A 23,727-nucleotide genomic window follows, 5' to 3' on the forward strand; every position below is an offset into this window, starting at 1 on the left:
ATATTGTTATATTGCTCAGTGACTCTCAGACATAACTGGCAAATATTTAAGAAGAATTCCGTTAGACAACTACATACCTTTAAAAATCTGGCCTTAAGCAACTTCCCTACAGATTCACTAGTATAACTAGGAGCCCAATTCATTGATCAGAATGGTGTGCTTTACACCTACTTTGCACTGGTGTAAGTGACTACACAGATGCAGAGCCAGGGTGAATCAGGCCCCAGGAATGTGATCAAGAGTCCTAATTTCCACTCCCTTTCTGTAACTAATAGAGGGCTCTTTTTCCCTCCCTCATCCTCCCTGAGGGCTTGTCTACACTGGCATTTTACAGCACTGCAACTGTCTCACTTCAGGGGGTGTGTGAAAAAACACCCCCCTGAGCACTGCAAGTCTCAGTGCAGTAAAGTGTCAGTGTAGACAGTGCACTAGCGCTGGAAACCAAGATCCCAGCTCTGGTAGCTGCTCCCCTCATGGAGGTGGTTGTTTTATAGTGCTGGGAGAGTGCTTTAATGTTGTTAGTGAAGACATGCTCTGAGCTCCTTGAGTCTGCGAGTATGGCTACACTTACATTTGTGCAGCGCTGGGAGTTATAGCTGTGTTCGTACAGCTGTGTAGGGCCAGCGCTGCAGTGTGGCCACACTGACAGCTACCAGCGCTGCAGTGTGGCCACATTTTCAGCATTTGCAGCGCTGTTGGGAGTGGTGCATTGTAGGCAGCTATCCCACAGAGCACCTCGTCCCATTTTGGCGCTGTGGGTTGTGGGAAGGGGACGGAAGGGTGCGGGTCTTTCCGCTTCCTGTTCCAACGCCCCGTGGTGCTTTGCTACACATTCCAGCAGTTTGGCGCCATTGTGAGTCTGCAGCGCGATTTCTGCTACAAATGGAGCCCGAGCTGCTGAGGACCTTGCTGATGAATGTTGCCAGTACATCATGTTTGGCAGTGGAGCTATTCCTTCAGCTCCAAAGTGACAGTGAGGAGTCAGACGATGATATTGATTCGCCTGACGCGCAAGACACTAAATTGCTTGTGGCAGTAACGGATGTGCTCAGCACCGTGGAACGCCGCCTTTGGGCTCGGGAAACGAGCACTGAGTGGTGGGATCACATCGTCCTGCAAGCCTGGGATGATGAGCAGTGGCTGCAGAACTTTCGGATGAGAAAAGCCACTTTCATGGGACTGTGTGCTGAGCTCACCCCTACTCTGCGGCGTAGGGACACGAGATTGAGAGCTGCCCTGTCAGTGGAGAAGCGGGTGGTTATTGCAATCTGGAAGCTGGCAACTCCAGACAGCTACCGATCGGTGGCCAACCAGTTTGGAGTGGGAAAGCCGACCGTTGGAATAGTGTTGATGCAAGTTTGCACGGCCATTAATCGCACCCTGCTAAGAAGAACTGTGACTCTGGGGAACGTGCAGGACATTGTGGATGGCTTTGCACAAATGGGTTTCCCTAACTGTGGAGGGGCAATAGTTGGGACGCATATTCCTATTCTGGCACCACCCCACCTGGCATCCGAGTACATTAATCGCAAGGGGTATTTCTCTATGGTTCTCCAAGCACTTGTGGATCACCGTGGGCATTTCACTGACATTTACTCAGGATGGCCTGGAAGGGTGCATGATGCACGCATCTTTCGGAACAGTGCCCTGTTCAGGAAGCTGCTGGCCGGGACTTTTTTCCCAGACCGCAAGATCACAGTAGGGGACGTAGAAATGCCCATTGTGATCCTTGGAGACCCCACTTACCCCTTAATGCCATGGCTCATGAAACTGTATACAGGGAAGCTTGACAGGAGCAAGGACCGGTTCAACTACAGGCTGAGCCGGTGCAGAATGACTGTGGAGTGTGCTTTTGGCCGTTTAAAGGGTCACTGGAGGTGTCTCTATGGGAAGCTAGATTTGGGGGAAAGCAGCATCTCCACTGTTATATCCGTGTGCTGTACCCTCCATAATATTTGTGAAGGGAAGGGTGAAACATTCAGTGAGGAATGGACCTCTGAGGTTCGACGCCTAGAGGCTGAATTTGCACAGCCAGAGATCGGGGCTACTAGAGAGACCCAGCAAAGGCCTTCAAGGATTAGGGATGCCTTAAGGTTTGAATATGTCCTGCGTGGATTGCTGTTCAATGCCTGCTGCACTTCAGGATTAATATGTTGCATCGTGATGGGGGTTGAGTGCATAGGGTAAGGGTTGTAGTTCTCAGGGCTGGTAGGTGAACGTACAGGTGTTGGGGGCAGCTGGTGGTGGTAAGAACCAGGCTGCTGGAGAAAGGTGTTTTGTGCAAACACTGGGGAACAAGGGAGAGAGCTTTGGGAGGGGTGGGGGTTACCATGGTACTGATCTGCCTGCATGGCTACGAGAGACTGCATACAGTCCGTTTGGCGAGCCAGGAGGCTTATCAGCTGCTTCGTGCTTCTCTTGGTAGCCAATTCTTTTCTCCTGCTTTGTGTTTGCCTCCACTCATGCATTTTCTCTCTCCATTCCTGCATCTTCTTACTCTCTCTGGCGTACTGATTCATAACTGCTTTGATCAAATCTTTTGATTTTCTAGGATTTTTCCTCAAGTTCTGTAGTCTTTGTGCAGGTGGTGATAGGGCTGGAGTATTCAAGGTCACTTAAAATAACAGAAATAGAAGCATTTAATACAGAGGCTACATTGTTTTTTATCACAGCGAAGTAGTTTGTAGACTATTTGTAGCATCATTTACACATACCAAACATAGCACAGAGAGGCCACGGCAGCGAAGGCATGGGGAGCAATGGGGTGAGTGTTTCTGCTGTTACTTCACCTGGGAAGGGGAACTGCCTGAGGTCTCACTGGGGTTTCTGTGCACTGGGGAAAGCAGAGAGCAGGGACCTGCACTGGGGAAAGCAGAGAGCAGGGAGCTGGGGACCTGCACTGGGGAAAGCAGAGAGCAGGGACCTGCACTGGGGAAAGAAGAGAGCAGGTACTTTGGGACCTGCACTGGGGAAAGCAGAGAGTATGGACCTGGGGACCTGCACTGGGGAAAGCAGAGAGCATGGACCTGGGGACCTGCACTGGGGAAAGCAGAGAGCAGGGACCTGAACTGGGGAGAGAAGAGAGCAGGTACTTTGGGACCTGCACTAGGGAAAGCAGAGAGCAGGGACCTGCACTGAACACTATCCCTACATTCTCAACAGGATTTTCTACTGCCAGATATATCACTGCTGCGTGTTACCTGGGAAGAGAGGGAGGGTCTTCTACAGCAATGTGGATTCCGCCCTGGTCCCTATGCAACTTGCCTGTGTGCAGCAATGGTCCCCCCACCCCTCGTGGCACAGTGGCGTGGACGAGTTAGCCTGACTGGGACAAGGACCACGGTGGCTCTCCCTATAAACTTGCGTAAGCACATTGCCCACGCTCTGGCTGCAACTTTTCAAGAGATTACCGAGGCCGATTACAGAGACGTGATAGACCAAATCAATGGGCTATTCCACATCTAGGCATGCATGCAGGCAGCCATAACCCCCACCCTCCTCTCACAAAACATTTCCATCCTAAAAATAAAATCTTCTTACCGGGAACACCCTCCTCTGCTTCTTCTTCACCAACAAGTTCCAGCTGCTGCGACTGGCTAGCCTCCTCCTGGCTTGAGAAGAGCTCCTGGCTGCATGTCTCCTGGGACTCCGGGGTGTCTCCCTCCACCCCAGTAGCCTCACTCTCGGCTTCCTCTACACCCTCCCCCACTTCTCCCTACTCTGAACTCTCCATCGTGCTCCTCGGATTGGCAGTGGGGTCACACCCAAGTATGGCATCCAGCTCCTTGTAAAAACGGCAGGTTGTGGGGGCAGCTCCTGAGCGGCGATTTCCCTCACGGGCTTTGCAATAGGCGCTCCACAGCTCCTTTACTTTAACCCTGCACTGCAACGCGTCCCGTTCATGGCCCCTTGGCAGCAAGGACTTTGATATCTGCCCATAGGTATCATAATTTCTACGGCTGGAGCGCAGCTGTGATTGCACAGCTTCCTCGCCCCAAACACTGATGAGGTCCTGCAGCTTGCAAGTGTTCCATGCTGGGGCTCGTTTGGGGCATGGAGGCATGGTCAGTGATTGATTGATTGATTGATTGCACCCCACACCTGGCTGAGCAAACAGGAAGGGGATTTTTAAAATTCACGGGGCATTTAAAAGGTGGGTCACCTGAGCCCAGGGCAGTGGAGTGCGAAACGATGAGCAGAGTGGCTGAAAAGGTATGCTGGGATACCTCCTAATACCCTGGAGGCCAATAAAAGAGCTTTTGGTGTCCACACTTGATGACCAGCGCTGCATCACCAACGCTGGAATTGCTACACCCCAGGCAGACCAGGTGTACAGCCAGCGCTGCAACCAGGGAGTTGCAGAGCTGGCCGTGCTTTGCAAGTGTGGACACAGAGTGAGTTGCAGCGCTGTAACCCCCTCACCAGCGCTGCAACTCTCCAGTGTAGCCATGCCCTGCCATTCATGCTTCTAGAGGTACCTCAACAATCCAAATCTGAAACTGTAATGAAACACATACCTCAGCAAGCATTGCATGGCTTGAGTTTCACTGGGAATACGCTGCACAGCTCTCCACTTCCATGCAGCATTCACTTTCCCTCCCTCACGCTAGAGGCCTGTAACTGAGGAGAAAAGGGAAATTTAAAACAAAGTATGCATTCACAAAGATGAAATATCCTGCCACTACTAAAGAGGATAGTTGAGGGTCTGCCAGACCTATGATCATGAAGAGCTCATTGGTGACAGCCAAACTGATTTGGGCAGGAATCTGATATGAGGACTCTACTGCCTATAGCAGGGGCTGGCAACCTTTCAGAAGTGGTGTGCCGAGTCTTCCTTTATTCACTCTAATTTAAAGTTTCACGTGCCAGTAATACATTTTAACATTTTTAGAGGGTCTCCTTCTATAAGTCTATAATATATAACTAAACTATTGTTGTATTTAAAGTAAAGAAGGTTTTAAAATGTTTAAGAAGCTTCATTTAAAAATTAAATTAAAATGCAGAGCCCCCCTGGACTGGTGGCCAGGACCTGGGCAGTGTGAGTGCCACTGAAAAACAGCTCGTGTGCTGCCTTTGCATGCTGCAATTAGATTTTGGGGAGGACTGCTAGAGGAAAAGGGATAGGGTCTGATGTAGGGTTTGGCTACACTTGCAGGTGTGCAGCGCTGGGAGTTAAGGCTGTCTTCATACAGCTGTGTAGGGAAAGCGCTGCAGTGTGGCCACACTGACAGCTACCAGCGCTGCAGTGTGGCCACATTTGCAGCGGTGTTAGGAGTGGTGCATTATGGGCAGCTATCCCACAGAGTCCCTCTTCCCATTCTGGCCCCGTGAGTTGTGGGAAGGAGGCAGAGGGTGCGGGTCATTCTGCTTCCTGTCCCAACGCCCCGTGATGCATCGCTTCACATCCCAGCAATCACTGTTTTTTCGTCCACATTTGGCGCCATCTTGACTCTCTCAACGGTTTCTGTGCAGCGTGATTTCTGTGGGAAATGGAGCCCAAACTGCTGAGGAGTATGCTGACGAGTCTCGCCAACACATCACATTTGGCAGTTGAGCTATTCCTTAAGATCCAAAGTGATGAGGAGTCCAACAATGATAGCGAGTCGCGTGACACGTATGACATGAAATTACTTGTGGCATTCACGGAAGTGCTCAGCACCGTGGAACGCTGCTTTTGGGCTCGGGAAACAAGCACTGAGTGGTGAGATCACATCGTCATGGAAGTCTGGGATGACAAGCAGTGGCTGCAGAACTTTCGGATAAGAAAAGCCACTTTCCTGGGACTGTGTGCTGAGCTTGTCCCTACCCTGCGGCGCAAGGACACAAGATTGAGAGCTGCCCTGCCGGTGGAGAAGCAGGTGGCTATTGCAATCTGGAAGCTGGCAACTCCAGACAGCTACCGATCGGTCGGGAACCAGTTTGGAGTCGGAAAGACGACCGTTGGAATCGTGTTGCTGCAAGTTTGCAGGGCCATTAATCGCACCCTGCTAAGAAGAACTGTGACTCTGGGGAATGTGCAGGACATTGTGGATGGCTTTGCACAAATGGGTTTCCCTAACTGTGGAGGGGCCATAGATGGGATGCATATTCCTATTCTGGCACCACCCCACCTAGAATCCAAGTACGCTAATCGGAAGGGGTATTTCTCCATGGTTCTCCAGGCACTTGTGGATCACCGTGGGCGTTTCATTGACATTAACATAGGCTGGCCCGGAAAGGTGCATGATGCATGCATCTTTCGGAACAGTGCCCTGTTCAGGAAGCTGCAGGCAGGGACTTTTTTCCCAGACCGGAAGATCACAGTAGGGGACATTGAAATGCCCATTGTGATCCTTGGAGACCCCGCTTACCCGTTAATGCCGTGGCTCATGAAACCATATAAAGGGAACCTTGACAGGAGCAAGGATCGGTTCAACTACAGGCTGAGCCGGTGCCGAATGACTGTGGAGTGTGCTTTTGGTTGTCTAAAGGGGCGCTGGCGATCTCTGTATGGGAAGCTAGACTTGGGGGAAAGCAGCATCCCCGTGGTTATATCCGCGTGCTGTACCCTCCATAATATTTGTGAAGGAAAGGGTGAAAGATTCAGTCAGGCATGGACTGCCGAGGTTCAATGCCTGGAGGCTGAATTTGTACAGCCAGAGAGCAGGGCTACTAGAGAGGCCCAGCACAGGGCTGCAAGGATTAGGGATGCCTTGAGGAAGGAATTTGAGGCTGAAAACCAACAATAATGATTGTCGGGAGTGAAGTGCAGTGGTTACAATGTTAGTAGGAATCTGTGTTTCCTAAGCTGATTTGCAGTGCCTGTTTCTTTTCTGGGCTAAGGTATCTTTGACTTTCTGCAATAATAAAGACTGTTTTCAAAGCCAAGAATTCATTTATTGAAAAGAAAATTACTTTATTGACAGACACACAACTTTTTGGGAACCTAAAAGGGCAGGGGGGTGGGGTGGGGAACTGTACATTCACAGGTTTGAATATGTCCTGTCTGGAGTGCTGTGCAATGTCTGCTGCACTTCAGGATGGCTATACTGCATGGTGATGGGAGTTGAGTGCATAGGGTAAGGGTCATAGTTCTCAGGGCTGGTTGGTGAACGTACAGGTGTTGGAGGCAGCCGGTGGTGGTAAGAACCTGGATGCTGGGGAAGGGGGTTTTGAGCTGACATTGGGGCACAAGGAAAAGAGCTTTGGGACGGGGGTGGGGGCTGGCACGGTAATGCTCTGCCTGCATGGCTACGAGTGCCTGGACAGAGTCCGCTTGGTGTGCGAGGATGCTTATCAGCTGCTTTGTGCTTTTCTTCCTGGCCACTGCGTTTTTCTGGCGGATCCTGCTTTCCCTTTCCCTCCAGTCCTGCACTTTTTGAGTCCCTGTGACAGAGTGCTTCATAACTGCTTGCAGCAGGTCTTCTTTGCTTTTTCGCAGCTTCTTCCAGAGGTTTTGTAGTCTTTAAGACATTGATAACACGGGCAGCTGAGATCTCAAGGTTGATTCTGTAAAGGCAAAATATGCAACATTTAACAGAGGCAGCATTGTTTATACCAGACAGTTATTCCCACACAGTTAAGGACTGTAACAGTCTTCACAATAGCATAATTTTCCCATCCCAAAAAGAGTGCACATAACCCACGGGAGCCCCGAAATGGTGAGTAAGGGGGACTGATTGCTTCAGGGTTCTACTATCCTCGGGGTTTCTGTGCGTTGGGGAAAGCAAACAGCTGCAGGGGACACCTACACTGAACAGTCTCCCAACATTTTTCACAGGAGTTGATCCTGGAAGATATCTCGCTGCTGCGCGTCACCTGGGAGCACGGGAGGGTCTTCTACAGCAATGTGGATTCCACCCTGCCCCCTATGCAGCTTGCCTGTGTGCAGCCATGGTGCCCCCACCCTCGCGGCACAGTGGCGCGCACACGTTAGCCTGACTGAGACAAGGACCACAGTGGCTCTCCCAATAAACTTGAACAAGCGCATTGCCCAAGTTCTGGCTGAAACTTTTGAAGCGATTACCAAGGCCGATTACCGCAAGGTGATAGACCACATCAATGGGCTATTCCGCATCTAGGCATGCATGCATGCAGCCCTAACCCTCCCTCCTCTCCCGAAAAATTTCCATCCTGAAAATAAAAGCCGCTTACCGGGAACCCACTCCTCTGTTTGTCCTCCACCAAGTACCGGCTGCTGCGACTGGCTACCTTCCTCCTGGCTTGAGAAGAGCTCCTGGCTGCATGCCTCCAGGGACTCCGGGGTGTCTCCCCCCACCCCAGTACCTCACTCTCACTTTCCTCCTCCTCCTCCTCCCCACGCTCTGAAGTGTCCATCGTGGTCCTCGGATTGGTGGTGGGGTCATCCCCAAGTATCGCGTCCAGCTCTTTGTAAAAACGGCAGGTCGTGGGGGCAGCGCCGGAGTGGCGGTTTCCCTCGCGAGCTTTGCAATAGGCACTCCACAGCTCCTTCACTTTAACCCTGCACTGCAGCGCGTCCCAGTCATGACCCCTTTCCAGCATGGCCCTTGATATCTGCCCATATCGTAATTCCTACCGCTGTAGCGCAGCTGGGACTGCACAGCTTCCTCCCCCCAAACACTGATGAGGTCCAGCAACTCGCCATTGCTCCATGCTGGGGCTCATTTGCCACATGGAGCCATGGTCACCTGGAAAGATTCACTGATTGCACTCCACACCTGGCTGAGCAAACGGGAAGGGGATTTTTAAAATTCCCGGGGCATTTAAAGGGTGCGTCACCTGTGGCCAGGCAGTAGAGTTCGAACTGATGAGCAGAGTGGCCGAACAGGCATTCTGGGATACCTCTGAATACCTCTGGAGGCCAATAACAGTGCTTTTGGTGGCCACGCTGGCGGAGCAGCACTGCATCAGCAGCACTATAGTCATTATTCCACAGGCCGAGGTGGAGTACAACCAGGGCTGTAGCCAGGGAGATACAGCACTGTATGTACCTTGCAAGTGTGGACGGTGAGTGAGTTGCAGCACTGTAAAGCCACTACCAGAGCTGCAACTCTCCAGTGTAGCCAAGCCCATAGAAGCTACTGAAGAAAGAATTTAGAATAGTAAGAGAGAAAGGATCCCACAGGCAAAGGAAGTAGCATTTGTGACCAGCATAAATAGAGGTGGGGCTGGAAAGCAGAATTCTGGCTGAGCACCTGATAACACAGGAGTAAGATTAGAATAGATAGTAAATTTGTCATGAAACCCTCCAATCATCCCCTGAAAAGTGGTCAGCTGCTTAGATGAACCAAGGCTGTTGATAGCGGCTCCTTCTGTCAAGAGTATGAAGAATCCCATTAGTATCTGCATATTAAGTCTCCAGTGACCAATTTAAGACAGAAAGGAAAGCCAAGTGCCCATGAGTCTTGCCATTTGTGCCAAGGACAGTAGCTATTAAAACTAGGGTTTGAGGATCAAGTACTAGTGAGTCCAAGAAGGAAATTCTGCTCATGATAGAGAATAATTGAGAGGAAAGGGACATGATCGGACCTGAAGCAAAACTGTATTGCATTTGAAGTACTGAGGCCATCACAAGGATCACAGTAGTACCAATAAATGATGAAGCCTAAAGAGGATTAGACCTAGGCAAAGATAATTGTGACATCACTTTGAAACCTGTCCTAATTACCCTACATATCACTGCAATTGACCCTTACAGTTATTGCTTATTATTTCTTTTGTAATAGCCCCCAAAAGTCCCAGTCAGATCTGGGCTCCATTGTGCTAGGGACAGTCAGAAGACATGTCTGTGCCCCTAAGAGCTAACTGTCTAAGATATTGCTAAGACTTTGCTATCATTCACATTTTGAAGGCAAGCTTTGTAAGTCAGACAACACCTCCAGTTCACTGCTGCTTTCTGAAGCCGCACCAGAATGAAATTAATGAGACTCTAGTCAATTTCATCATTAATATTCAGAACCCTGTGGGCAACTGTGAAACTGACAAAAATCATGTAAAGTTCACTCAGCTGCTGCATGGGAACCACCTGCAGCCTATGCAGGCCCTGGAGGGAGAGGAACCTGGTAATGGAAACTTAATAGTAGTAAAGTAGTAGATATGCTTGCCCCTAGCAGCAGGTAGGCAGCTTGGGAAGGACAGAGTAGCTGACCTCCTTCACCACATAGGTCAGTCTGCACACCCACAGCAAGAAAGCCAGGAAGGGAGTAGGCTCTTAAAATGTTAGACTCCTACCTGCCAGAGACTGATGTTTGAAAGATAGAATCCCAGCAGGCTTCAGATGCTGTTTGTTAATAAGGGTCTGCCAGCTTGAGGGGTGAGCCTTTCAAGCTGGTCCTTACTGACTGGACTCTTTCAAATCTTTTACATCTTCATCTGGTTGGCAGTTGTCTGGGAAACTTTCCAAGCCCTCAGATAAAAGGACATGGCTGGGAATGAAATTTTTATTTCCAGCTTTGCCACAGATCACATGTGTGATATAAGGCAAGTCACTTAGGGCCAGATTTTTAAAGATATTTAGGCACCTAAAGATGCAGTGAGGCACCTCATGGGATTTTCCAAAGTGCCTAGGGCCCACATCCTCAAAAATATTTAGGCACCTAACTTGCTTTGGTTTCAATGGAAGTTAGAAGTCTAAAAACCTTTGAAGATCTGGGCCTCAGTGCCCAGCTGCCACTGATTTAGGCATCTTTAAAAATCTGGTTTTAGAACTTGATTTTCAGACCTGCTCAGCTCCATTTGTAATTTATAGGAGCTGTGGATGCTCAGCACTGTTGAGAACCAGGGCATTAACTTCTCTGGGCCTCAGTGTTCCAATCTGTAAAATGGGGGTGATACTTCCCTACCTAATAGAATATTGTCAGATTTGATTTGTACATGTTGTGTTGTGTTTTGAGATCCTAGGATAACAGGCACCATATAAATGCAAAATGATGTGTTCAAATTCTTGGAAAGATTGTAAGTGAAAAGCTCACGTGAAGCTAAACATCCGACTTGCCACCTAGTCCTGCACAGCTTATGCCACAAAAACACAATTACTTGGCTAACTGATGATATCAGAAGAATTAGGCTAACATTTTCAAAGTCAGGTACCTAAAGTTACACTCTTCAATCCATATTTAGGGACCTGAATAAAAGTGGCTTGATTTTTACTTTGATTTATGTGTCTTAATATAGACTGAAGCACAAATCTTGGGCTGAAAATACTAACTTTGGAGAGCCATGTTAGTGATATTGACTGCCTTGTGAGTCTCACCTACTTCTCAGTGAAGTAGCACATATTTTAGGGTTAAACTGTAGTGTGTAATTTTTGAAGTTCAAGGGAAAAAAATGGAAAAGTCTGACTGATGAAGTGCTTAATTCTGCTGGATTCCACCTTCAAATAGCTTTTTGCCTGAAGTTGTTATTGCTTACCATTAAAAAAAAAAAGAAAAGACAAAGCATACTTTCAAATGCCAATTTATGGAATGAGAACATGCCATAAAAAATTATTCTCCGGCTTGGAGCAAATTAAAGTGGTCTCTCCTCTACAGATTAATGCAATTAATACTAAAGCCATGGCTGTTTATCATATCTTGATAATATCACATGGGAATGAAAATATTGGCTCTTTTATCCCTCTAAATAGCTGAGATGAAATGTTTGCGCTTCAGTGTTACAATAGCTGTTTCTCATGTCCTCATACATAATTGGTTGGTTTAGAGGCTATTTAATTGTAAGGAAATTATTTGGGTTTTGTACTGGTTTACTTTTAGGGTAAAATGCAAATGTCCTCCTAATAATAAGGTAACGCTTTCAAGGGGTATAATAGTTTAGAAGTCTGTTTTACTGTCACACTGGACAGAGAATGCAATTAGAGGCTTTAAAGATTAAGATCTCAGCATTACACTACACTCCATGTGGGTAAGCCCTGATGTCAAGGGCACTTTGCATGGATGCAGAGATCAGTCTGCACGAAGCTCTGTTGTGAATCAGGCTGTGTTTTCAATCCAGGCACCAGCCCCAGTCCTACTCCTTTTGAATTCAGCAGGAGCTTTGGCCTAGATCAACAAAGGTATTTTAGTTGCATACCTCCCATTTATTTCAATGGGGTTAGGCACCTAAATACCTTTGAGGATCTGAGTTTTTCCATTAATGTTAATGAGAGTCGGAGCCAACGTTAATGATCTCCTCAGGAATGGCATACTGCGTCTCCCTCGTGTGGCGTGGTCTCTTTGCAAGCTATCCCTCTGTTCACTGGGGCATCTGCAACAGCGGTGACTCACTCCATTGGAGAAGATGCTTTTACTCTTGTGATACCCCTGAGAGCTCAGACAATGTTACCCACGTATTGGTTGTTCTTCCCCTGGAGGAGTATAACTACTCAATCCAGAGTTACTCCCTGGCTGACTGAGCTATTTTCAAAGTGGGTGCAGTTACTATGTAAATAGCTTATCTGGGGGTGGGAGGAGAAACTGCTCTGATTCTGTAATCGGAAATCGAAACTAGACAAGCACTTTCCTTCACTGCACACATGAACTGGCAGCCCATGCCAGCCACCTGAACTTTCTGGGCCTGATTCTCCTATCATGCTGGTGTAAGTTACTGAAGTCAATGGAGTTATACCAGTGTAAATAAGGGACTCAGGGCTCCTTTTTCTTCAGCCCAAAAAGACATTTGCAGCTAAACTCCGAGGCAGGATCACACTGCTTTCCAGTGAGGGTGTGCTCATAAGCTTTGCTGCCACACCTGTCTAGTAACCTCTCCTCACTTTAGGACTGTGATGGGGGCTGTATAAGAAGTCAGCTAGTAGATTATATTGAAGTTCTCATTTTAATCTAATCTCTCTAGGGCCATTTAGGAGCCTGGTCCTGTAGTTAAACTGTTACCAGTAACCAGAATCTGATCTAGGCCACCTAAACTGGAGCCTCTGGGTCACTTGAGTTCTTCAGCCCCGTGACAATCCACCCCTGCCTGTGATAAAGTGTGGGACTAGATCAGGTTCTTGAAACTGTTGTGGCTTTGCCAATGAACAGACCTCAGTGTGTTTCACAGGGATGGGCCCCACTGAGAGCACCTGGGTTGATATGTAATACATATACAGCAGGAGTGTGCAAATCTGTCTGCATATCCAAACACCTCAGGGGCACTGTAAATGCTTGCAAAGGTTTGGGCTGCAGCAAGTCTCTTGATGAGTCACCTCTGTAGGTGATGATGTGCATTCCCTCCATAAAGCACCTTTTTGGACATAAAAATGGGTGGCAATCTGATTAACCTATGAGTCACAAATTGGCTAAGTCCCTCTTTTTCCCAGTCCCTACCTGTTCAAATAACTACTACAGGAAAGCACACAGAAGGCAGTTACTCTAAAGCAACTTTTCTAGACCTTTTTGTAAAGCTAGCTGTGGCCCTCTGTCTACACACACAAGTTGTACTGATCAGTTTTTAAACTTGTTCAAAACCCTATATAGACACTCCTATGTCCATTTAAGAAGGGCTTATTTAGCTTCTTCCTAGTCTATTAAGTTAAATCCACTAGCCAGGTTTAAACTGGTTTAAGAGAATGCCCACATAACCCTTTGCACTAGTTTTAAATCACATCTTTAGTTAAACCAGTGCAACTACGTGAGCAGACAAGCCCTTAAGAATAATCTACATTCCACCTACAAAAGCAGTAAGGTTCAGTCAAGAAGAGGAATTCATGTGTTAAGGCTCATCAAAAGGGATGATCTTACTTCATTCACAGAACCAAGTGGGTCTAAACATTGCACTTTAAATGTTAAATAGTTCTGAGGTCCCGGTCATAGAGGATCATACCCACTGTAGTTCTCATATGCACATCCTTAGATGCTAGGGAAGGACAGAGGTAAAATCCCACTCTTGTTCTTACACACCCCAAAAATACTTATTGGTATATTTAGAGTATTTTGAACCTTTGCTTCTACCTTATGGGGGGAAAATCACTCTTCTCCATTCAACTCCTGAGTCATCAAGGTTATTGCAGGTGGCAGAGTTTACATCGAAAAACACTAGCCCATGGAACTACAGTGGTCTTGTATTGTTCTTTTCTCTACAGCAAGGTTGGAACTGTAGCCACTGGAGTGCATTGGTCTAATTCAGGAGCAGCAGGAAGCTTCCATGGCAGCACGCAGGGGACACACAAATTGCCATGGTAGCCAAAAGCAGTATTTCCACAGTGCAAGCACCTTTAGACAGGCTCTCTGCAGGTGTGTTAATTTTACTCACAGCAAATACAGCACTAATGTAATACAGCACATTAACGTACTTTAAAATGCAAATTTATTTTTCAAATCAAATTAAGACATAAGGAAATATAATGAATAGCAATACTGTAATACATCCTAAAGGAATAAACCCCCAGGGCATCGGAAGGTACAGGTACAGTACAGTAGCAAAGACGAAATAATGCTAGGTCTACTGATGATATTCTGCAAGGTCGAATACTGAGGTATGAGTTTCTAGTTCAAATATGAGCAGTGACTGGGAACAAGTATCAAGCATCTCTCAACAGCAGCTGCTGCTTATTAAGAAGCATCTTGGACAACACTCTATTCACTGATTTTCTCTTCCTCTAGAGAGGGAATGGCCACAGCTGGGCTGGATGGAGTAGGGGAAATGAGTTGAATTCTCAGAGCTTAATCAGGGAGATGAAGAATCTTCGGGTGGGGCAGATTTAGATCTGCCAGTTCAGACTGGAAACAAGGCATGCATTTTTAACAGTGAGAATAATTAATCACTGGAACAATTTACTAAGTGTTGTGATGGATTCTCCATCACTGATCATTCAAAAATCAACGCTGGATGATTTTCTAAAAAATCTGCCCTAGGATTTATGTTGGGGATGTTCTACGGCCTGTATTATACAGGAGGTCAGCCTAGATCAGTGTTTCCCAAACTTGGGATGCTGCTTGTTTAGGGAAAGCCCCTGGCAGGCCAGGCCAGTTTGCTTACCTGCCGTGTCCGCAGGTTCAGCCGATCGTAGCTTCCATTGGTCAATTGAACTCCCATTGAAGTTTGCTGCTCCAGGCCAATGGGAGATGCTGGAAGTGGTGGCCAGTATGTCCTTCGGCCCGCGTCGACTCCAGCAGCTCCCATTGGCCTGAAGCAGTAAACTGCAGCCAGTGGAGCCACGATCGGCTGAACCTGTGAACGCAGCAGGTAAGCAAACCGGCCTGGTCCACCACGGGCCTTCCTTAATCAACCAGCGTCACAAGTTTGGGAAACACTGGCCTAGATGATCACAGTGGTCCCTCCTTGTCCTGGAATCTATGAATACATTTTCTGTGTGCTAAACCACACTTCCCAAACAGGGTTAATGTCAGTGTGGGACTGTCAATGACTGCAGTTTCTATCACTACCTTCCTATAGATGAGATGAGCCTCCTCAATGCACACATGTAGCTTTTCTGCGGCTTTTGAGAGGCAATGGGGTCTACTAGACTAAGGCTATGTCTACACAACAGCTTATGTTGGCAGGGCTTATGTTGCTCAAGGGTGTGAATAAACCACCCTCCCGAGTGACATAAATTACACTGACATAAGTACTGGTGTGGCCAGTGCTTTGTCAGAGGGAGATCGTCTCCTGCAGACATAGTTTCTGCTGCTCGCGGAGGTGGTTTTATTATGCTGAGAGGAGAGCTGCCTCCAATTGGCACAGAGCATCTTCACCAGATGTGCTGCATTGGTGCAACGCTGTACATGTAGACAAACCCTGAGAAAAGGGCTGGAAATGCAGAACTATTGCGTTCTAAACCCTGCTTTGCTACTGGCTCCTCTGTGGCCATAAGCAAATCACTTAGGTCCAAATTTTCAAAAGGTCCCCTCAGTTTTGAAACACTTAGGCCCAGCTCCTCAAAGGGATTTATATGTCTAAGTCCCACATTTACATACCACTGTGATTCACAAAACACGTGTTCAGCTGCTGCCTAATCCTGTAGGCACCTACATTTTTCCTGTAAAAGTCTTCTAGACACCCAAGGTTTCTGCCTCTTGGCAGGTGCCCAGATATCTATCTCAGACCTAAGCCAAGCGTGAACCTTGAACCAGGTGAAGCCTCACCTACGTTGCCTGCAGGGCCTGAGCTGGTAGGCATGCTCAGAGCAAGCTTAACTCCACACAAAATGACCAGGGAAGGAAGGAGGCCTTCCTTATAACTTTTCACCCAGTAGTTAGGCTACTCATCCCAGTTAATTTCTCTCTATGCTTCTCTATGGAGAAGCAACTTGAACAAGGGGTTCCCATCTCTCAGGTGAGTGCCCTACCAGTCAGCCATGGGATGTTCTGAAGTGGGACTCCCTCAATGTCTCCTATTGAAGCTCTTCTGCTTCGTACTAAATAGTTGACTATGCATTGGTCCAGAGAGAGAGGAAGGATAATTGCATGGCCCAGGGTACTCACCGTAGGCACCTGTGGCTTAGGACAAATCCCTCGTGTCAGCATCTATTATTGGCTAGCTTAGGCTACTCTCTCCACAGTATGCTGGCTTTTGTAGATCTTTTTTGCAGGTGCCTAGCTCTCCCCATGCACTTATAGGGAGCCTAACCACTTAATTGGGGCTCTGTGGAGTCTAGTGATTATCAAAGCACCTGAAAGATAGGCCTTGGTGGATCTGGGCCTTAAAGCCTGATTTTCAGAGGTGCTAAGTACACATCACTGCAGTTGAAGTCAATGGGTGTAGTGGGCGCTAAATACCTCTGAAAAATTAGGCTCTCCTCTCAAATGGGGCAACAAAATCCTTTGGAAATATTTGGACTTAACGCCCCTGTGTCTCAATTTCCCATCTGTAACATATAGTGACAAACAAAAATGACATCTTGTGACTGTTAAGGCTTCAAGACACATCCCATTAACCCAATGCCTTATGAAAATAGAAATAAGAAGTTGTGGGGAAAGATCTGTGCATTCCTTTCTGCCTTCCTATCTCCTACAATGTGGTCGATAGTGTATTCCAAAGGCGTATCACTTCTATTGCCAACTGATACCCCAAAGCAATGCATACCCCTGACTTCATCAAACTTGCATCTAATACAAAACCTTAACGGTGGTTTTATATCAATTATATCAGCAGATCAGCACATCAGATCAGCACATTCCATGCAGTTAGGAAGTTATTTTGCCTTAACACAGCCAAGGTCACTGCTAAGGTTTGAAAGCTTCTTGTTAGAGGGAAACTGTGTAACACAATCCTACCTATAGAGCAGCTACTACCGCACTATAACAAAATATATAGAGCTTCTACACTATGATAGTAGCCCAGGGGTCGGCAACCTTTCAGAAGTGGTGTGCCGAGTCTTCATTTATTCACGCTAGTTTAAGGTTTCGCGTGCCGGTCATACATTTTAACGTTTTTAGAAGGTCTCTTTCTATAGGTCCATAATATATAACTAAACTATTGTTGTATGTAAAGTAAATAAGGTTTTTAAAATGTTTAAGACTTCATTTAAAATTAAATTAAAATGCAGAGCCCCCCAGACCTGGTCAGTGACCTGGTCAGTGAAAGTGCCATTGAAAATCAGCTTGCGTGCCACAGGTTGCCTACCCGTGTGGTAGTCACTGGAATCAATGGATACTGACCTCTGCCTTGTGACTTTTCTACCCTCAAACCCTGTCAGAAAATAAAAAACAGTCTTTTCCTAGCACTATTGGGGGGGCAGGGTCACATATGTACAGTCCTGCCAGCCTCAATGAGTCAAAAATAGACCCCTCCCTGCCCCCAAAATCACAAGATTATCTTTAAAATCATGGGTTTGAGGGTATAAAAATCATATTTGGTTCTTTTTATTTGCCTTTGGTTTTTGAGCCTCTTGGCTTCTTCACATTTACAAGCTTTTCTCTGCAATCCTGAAGGCCAGAAATGACCTCAGCCTTAAAAATCACACAATTCCCACAGGCAGCCTTTGCATTTCTCCCCTCCCCCTGGATATCATTAGCATTACACACCGTGGGCTGAATCCTGGGATGGTCCAGAGCCATGCCTGGCACACCTGAATGGGGACAAAGGTGGTTTTATATCAATTCACCACCACCACCCCTGAGTGAGTAGCACCATTTTTAATGGCCCATTAGAGGCTGTTACACTGGCAGGGATTACCACAGCTCGGCATGCCCTAGTAAAGCCCTTTTCCACCCCATGTCCCCATGCTCAAGGAACTGGGCCGGGGTGGAACAAACTGGCTCCATACCACTGACAGGTTCCTTTATGCCAGGGGTTCCCCAGCTGGCTCTTTATGCCAGCATCAGGGCCCTTTCACACTGCCATAGCAGCTCAAGGAGGCCATATTGCAGGGCAAGACCTAGCCCAGCCCACCATGTGTATTGCTATTAGTGATCTCTAAAGGAGTGGGATTCTAAATGTCCCTAGGAATGAAGAATGGGAACACCTAATTAGGAATGTGCACCCCGGGGTTAATCCAGCAGGCTGCAGCCTGAGTAAAAGCTTTGCATCAAAGAGCAGAGTTTCCTTAACCAAATTCCTGTGAAAAGAATCACGGTATGAGGCTTCCATATTTTTTCCCTCTTCTATTTCCCATGTGCTTATCATCTTCTCTTGGCACATTTACAATACATGAGCCTATTCCAATGACAGAATCCATTTACATCAGCTGCAAAACTGACTCAGTGTTAATTTTTGTAAAGGACTTAATACACCAGATGCACAATAAGGGTCTCTTTCTCCCCCACTTCCCCAATCCAAAGAAAAGAAACTGAGCCCCTTTAAATACCCCCTCAGGGGAATGCCTCTCTAACCAGATGGTCGGTCCCTACAGCATACTTCAGGTCTGTGGCACCAGAGGGGAATGAGTTCTAAGGCATTTAAACTGCTGAGAAAGAGACTGCATCTCGCTCATTCTAAAGCAGCCAGGCTCCAGACAATGGATGGCTCCAAACCAGCCCCTGGATTTCCTCCTGGAAATGAACTGGAAGCCAGTGCAGACTCAAGAGCATAGTTCTCATGTGCTCCCTCTGAGAAACACCAATCAGTAAACGGAGAGCCACATTCTGTGCTTGCTGAAATTTCAGAGTGATGTTTAGATGTAACTCTAAGTAGAGCACATTGCAGGAGAAGGGTCACAACTTCCCTGTTGGTCACACAAAAAATCATACCATTGGCTTCCACTGCTACTTGGCCAGCAGACGCCTGTAGTTCATTCTTTATGAACAAAAGTCTAATGAACCCCTTATTCTAGGCCATGCACATCAACAACCTCATTCCTGGATGTTTCCCAAGCTTGACTGGCATCCTCTCTCTTGTCTGGACTGAGAGGCAAGGGGCCAGTCCTCATCCAGACTCTGGTCCGAGCTCTCACTGTACAGATCAGAAAAAAGCGAGGTAGAGCCATATGTCAGGAGCACGCTGACAGGCCAAGCCTCCTTGCATACATAGAAACAATTGTACTCATACAAGAAAACAGTTGGGCCTACAGGGCAATAGCTCAACCCTGCTCTCTAGCTCTTCTCGGAGAGAGAAGAACAGAGCCATTCAAGCACCAATTATTTTGGCCCAGATCCTAAAAGGTATTCAGGCTCCTAATTTTCATTGATTTGAGGACTTAGGCCTTTGTCCCAACTAGCATCCTCAGCTATTTCCATAGGGGTCAACAGTATCAAAGTCATCCAGTAGATCAAAGAGAGTCAGCATGGACACTTTGCCTATTGCCAAGAGGAGATCATTGATCAGTAAGACGAGGGCTGTCCTAGGCATGTCTGAAAACCAGATTGAAAGGGCTCCAGGAACCTGGAGGGCTTCAGGTAATACCAAAATAACAGAAGTCTCTAGTTTCCAATGACAGCTGCCCATGGCATCTGAAAAGTTCAATCCTATATACATTATTATGGTTATTTACTCTCTATGTTACAGTAGTGTTCATAGGCCCTGGTCAGGAGCAGGATCTTATTATTCTGGATGTTCGTTGAACGTAAGTGTAAATATAGTCGCTGCCTCTGAGAATTATGCTTTTCTTTAAAAAAAGCAAGAGAAAAAGATCTGAATTATTACAAATGTATTGTTTACTGTGACTTGAAAACAGCTTGATTGATTCATATGTGAGTATGTGAGGGTGGGCAGCAGGAAGAGGGTGAAACTTTGGCCACATTGACATCTAAGGGGAGTTTTGCAATTGACTTCAAAGGGATCAGAACTTCACTCCGAGAGGATAAACGTGACATGTGGGCAGATAAGGTATACACCAAGCTTCACTCCGCAGTGACTATTAATCCCATTAAAATTGGGGTTCACAATGGAAACACTGGCAGCCTTTTACGGATTCAGGACTCAATTCCGTTCACATGAAAGTCAATGGGAGCACAGCCGCTGAAACAGGGGTGGTCAGGGGTCCGTGGCCCCATCACTTTTCCCACTTTTCACTGGTTGTAAGGGCGAGCAACACAGGGAGGAGGGGAAGAAAGGAGCAAGTGGGGGAAAGGGTCTTGGGGGAAGAGGCAGTGCAGAAACGGGGCATTGGGAAGAAGGGACTGAGTGTGGGTGAGGCCTCGGGTGGAATAGGCGGCACGGAGGCAGGGCCTCGGGGCAAGAGGTGGGACCATGGTATGGGCCAAGTGGCCCCCTCACTTTTAGGGAGCTTCTGTCACTCCTGGATGGGAGTTTTTCTAGTGGTTGCATTAGCAGTAGGATTATAACTCATGGCCTGACCCTGGTCACATTGAAGTCAATGGTACAATGTAATTCACAGGGTGAAATCCCAGCTCTTTTGACTTCAGTGACAAAACTCCCATCCATTGACTTCAACAGGGCCAGGATTTACCACCCAATGTTGTCAACTGAAGCAGGATCAGTCTGATAGTCAAGCTGAAATGTAACCTTGTGTAGCTTCTTTGCTCTTTATAGAGAGTTGGAACTCTCAACTTCATCAAGTTTGCTTCCTATAACCAACGGCAGTCATTTTAGTTTAAGTTTCTGCTATGAATAGCTTCTCTTCTCCTAACTTCATCTGATATTTATTGCTTCAAATGATAGCTAGAAAGCCATTGCCTAGCGACTGGCATACTGCTCTCTTGTGGTCTAGTTACACAGAGTGATTGAATATTGCTATCTGTTCACGCATCTGTCCTGGTCAAAAAGAAGTGCACTAATTTCCAGAAAGATAGTTGTATTTATGGGTCCTCATTTATTAAACTTCTAAAAAACTCATGTTAATAAAGTTAAATCATGAATTTTATAACAGTTTGTTTGTTCCCTTTCTGGAATGATATGTTACAGACTCACAAAATATATTGTGTAGTGCTACTTAATCAAATCAAATCTACAGCATCTTCAGAAGAGATAATTAACAGATTCTCTCTGCTTCATCTTAGGTGTGGAATAGTGCTCAGATCTCCTGGCTTTGGGATGGGGCTTGCTCTATGGTCAGTAGTACATAGGAACCTATTCATCCATGACCTTGACAGAAATTGGACTTATGAAAAGGACTGTGGCCCAGATCCTCAAAGGTATTTGTCTGCTTAACTGGGAGTTGGGTGCCAAAAACCCTTTGAGGATCTAGGCCTATTTGCTTCTTTCATAAACCAAACTACATTGTAACCCACAAGTGAGCTACAACACCAAAGCTTGATATCAGCAATGAATAGTACTGCAGCATATGCTAAGCACTTTATTGACCTTGTCTAATTAATCCTCACAACAGACCCCTTGAAGATAGGTGAGCGCCATCCCCATTGTACAGATGAGGCATAGAGAAGATAAGGCCCATATTTTGAAAAGGAACCATTTATTTTGGGAGTCCAACCTGAAATTCTGGGACCTGATTTTCAGAAGTGCTAAGTGCCTGCAGCTTTCATTTACATCCATTGCAAGAACTCAATACCACTGTAAACCAGAGCCCACGTTTCAAGTCAGATGCCAAAACCTGAAGCGCCCACAATTAGTAGAGGCTTTTCTATAAATTTGACCTCTATGACTTGCTCCAGGAGACATGGGAAGTCAGTGTCAGAGTCAGAATTAGACCTCAGTGATTGCTGGTTCTCAGCGCTGTGCTCAGACGACAACTGTCTTTCAGTACAAACTATATTAGTCATGCTTTCCAATTTCGATCATTATACATTGTATTTACTTGTAATGAAGCCTGCTGTACTTGAATATGAAGAACAATTAATTAAAGAAGACTTGCAATTATATAACTGCACTTTTTCAATATGCATATGTGACAAGTGGAGAATCATATACTGCACTGGATGGGAAAGTATAGCTTCCATTGGTGTCATTAGGCTTTGCATGCTGAGATTTAGCCCCCACTGACCTGAGATGGATTTGACTGTTGTTTAACAGTCCAGAGCAATGCTACATAACTATTGAGGACAGATCATTTATTTTGCCAGGACACTGGGGTTATTCCCTTAATCTTGCAAATGGGACCTTTAGTGAGCACAAATGATGAGGTGTTGATTTTGTACCTCAGTCAAAAAGAGCATGCCCAGCATTGAGGTGTGCTCTAACACTGTTCCTGAACATTGGTTCAGTGCTGGCTGAGAGAGAAAAAATCCACTCCATTTTATACCACCCATCCAAGCTGTGCATCAGCTCAACCCTGCTTAACATATGTGATTTGACAAATGATGTCTGGTATTACCCTAGCTGTAGAAATAATACAATACCTGCACAGGATCTCTCTGCGTGGTCTTAAGTTAGCTAACACAAAGGCAGCTATGATCTCATGGTACCTGATTAAAGCTTGAATTTTTTCTGATCTTACTACTTTGGTCTTGTTCATTAAATTCTATATTTTTGTTAACATCCACTGATTCATGTCTTCCTCTTGGTTTGGCTGATGGTGCCTGCTCATTGATGGGTGCACTCCTAAAGAGTGGTAGCTAGAAAATCTTCTGTGTGTAGTTATACAGTTTGGCTCAGGAAGGGCTGAACTCTGTTCATAGTGACCTGTCAGGTAACCATTATGAACTTAGCTGAGTGCCTAGTGTGGAGTGACATGGATCACAATTGGGTTTGTAATTAATATTTCAGAAGACTAAAACCCCGGTTGTCAGGGGGCGGGATCAAACCTGGGACCTCCGAAGCTTAGTGCATGAACTAAAAACCATATGCTGTTAGCTAAGGTTATAGAGCAGACTCATTAATCTCTCTCCAGGTGGTCTCTGTGCCACTAGAAGGGACAGAGCACCACACCCAGGAGAGTTACATAAGGCTTATGTGTTTGTACAGTGGCCAGCATGATGGGGTCCTGGCCAGTAACTGGGGCTCCTAGGTGCTATGATAACATGTATGATAAATAATAATAATGCTATTTTTAGAAGATGCCATTATTTATATTGAACAGTGTAGATGAAATGGTGGTAGAATATTATTGATATTTCTCCACTCCCCTCACCACCTTCCCATTGCCCCAAACACAGTTTGCACCAAAACAACAGGAGTCAGGCAGTGTTGTCTAGAAGGCAGAGCCAGGAACCAGCAGTCAGAATACTTGGGTTTTATTCCCAGATCTTCCATTGCCTGCTCTGTGTTCTTGGGGAACCACCAGGGCACAGTACTCAGCCTCTCTGACTCATGAAAGACCCACCCCTGCCAGCCTCTGCTTGAACCAAATCTGCATCAGAAGAAAGACTTACAAAAAGCAATGAAAAGGCAGTGGGAGACACACCTAAACCCTTGGGATTAGGATGACAGAATTAAGGAAACTCCCCTGGCCTCATTTGCATTGAAGATGGGACAAGGAGGCATGTCCATTAGCATACAGAATGGAGAACAGCGGTTCCAAGGCAAGAACCGCACTGAACTCTGGCACCAGAGAAGCAGGGAAGC

At 46.5% G+C, this 23,727-nt stretch overlaps 1 protein-coding gene across 2 annotated transcripts in view; it reads right to left on the bottom strand.

Annotated features, from left to right (window-relative positions):
• Positions 1 to 7,346: 7,346 nt before the first annotated feature.
• Positions 7,347 to 23,727, bottom strand: part of SAMD12 (sterile alpha motif domain containing 12) — a 267,266-nt gene continuing 250,885 nt past the window's right edge. The window contains exon 5 of one of the 2 annotated variants that reach the window (XM_050941346.1): positions 7,347 to 7,488. In XM_050941346.1, coding sequence (XP_050797303.1) covers positions 7,445 to 7,488 — 44 coding nt within the window. In that variant the 3' untranslated portion in view covers positions 7,347 to 7,444. The remainder of the gene's footprint in view (positions 7,489 to 23,727) is intronic. The other variant, XM_050941343.1, reaches the window with a different exon arrangement.

The sequence above is a fragment of the Gopherus flavomarginatus genome, chromosome 2 (assembly GCF_025201925.1).
Source record: "Gopherus flavomarginatus isolate rGopFla2 chromosome 2, rGopFla2.mat.asm, whole genome shotgun sequence".
Lineage (NCBI taxonomy): Eukaryota > Metazoa > Chordata > Testudines > Testudinidae > Gopherus > Gopherus flavomarginatus.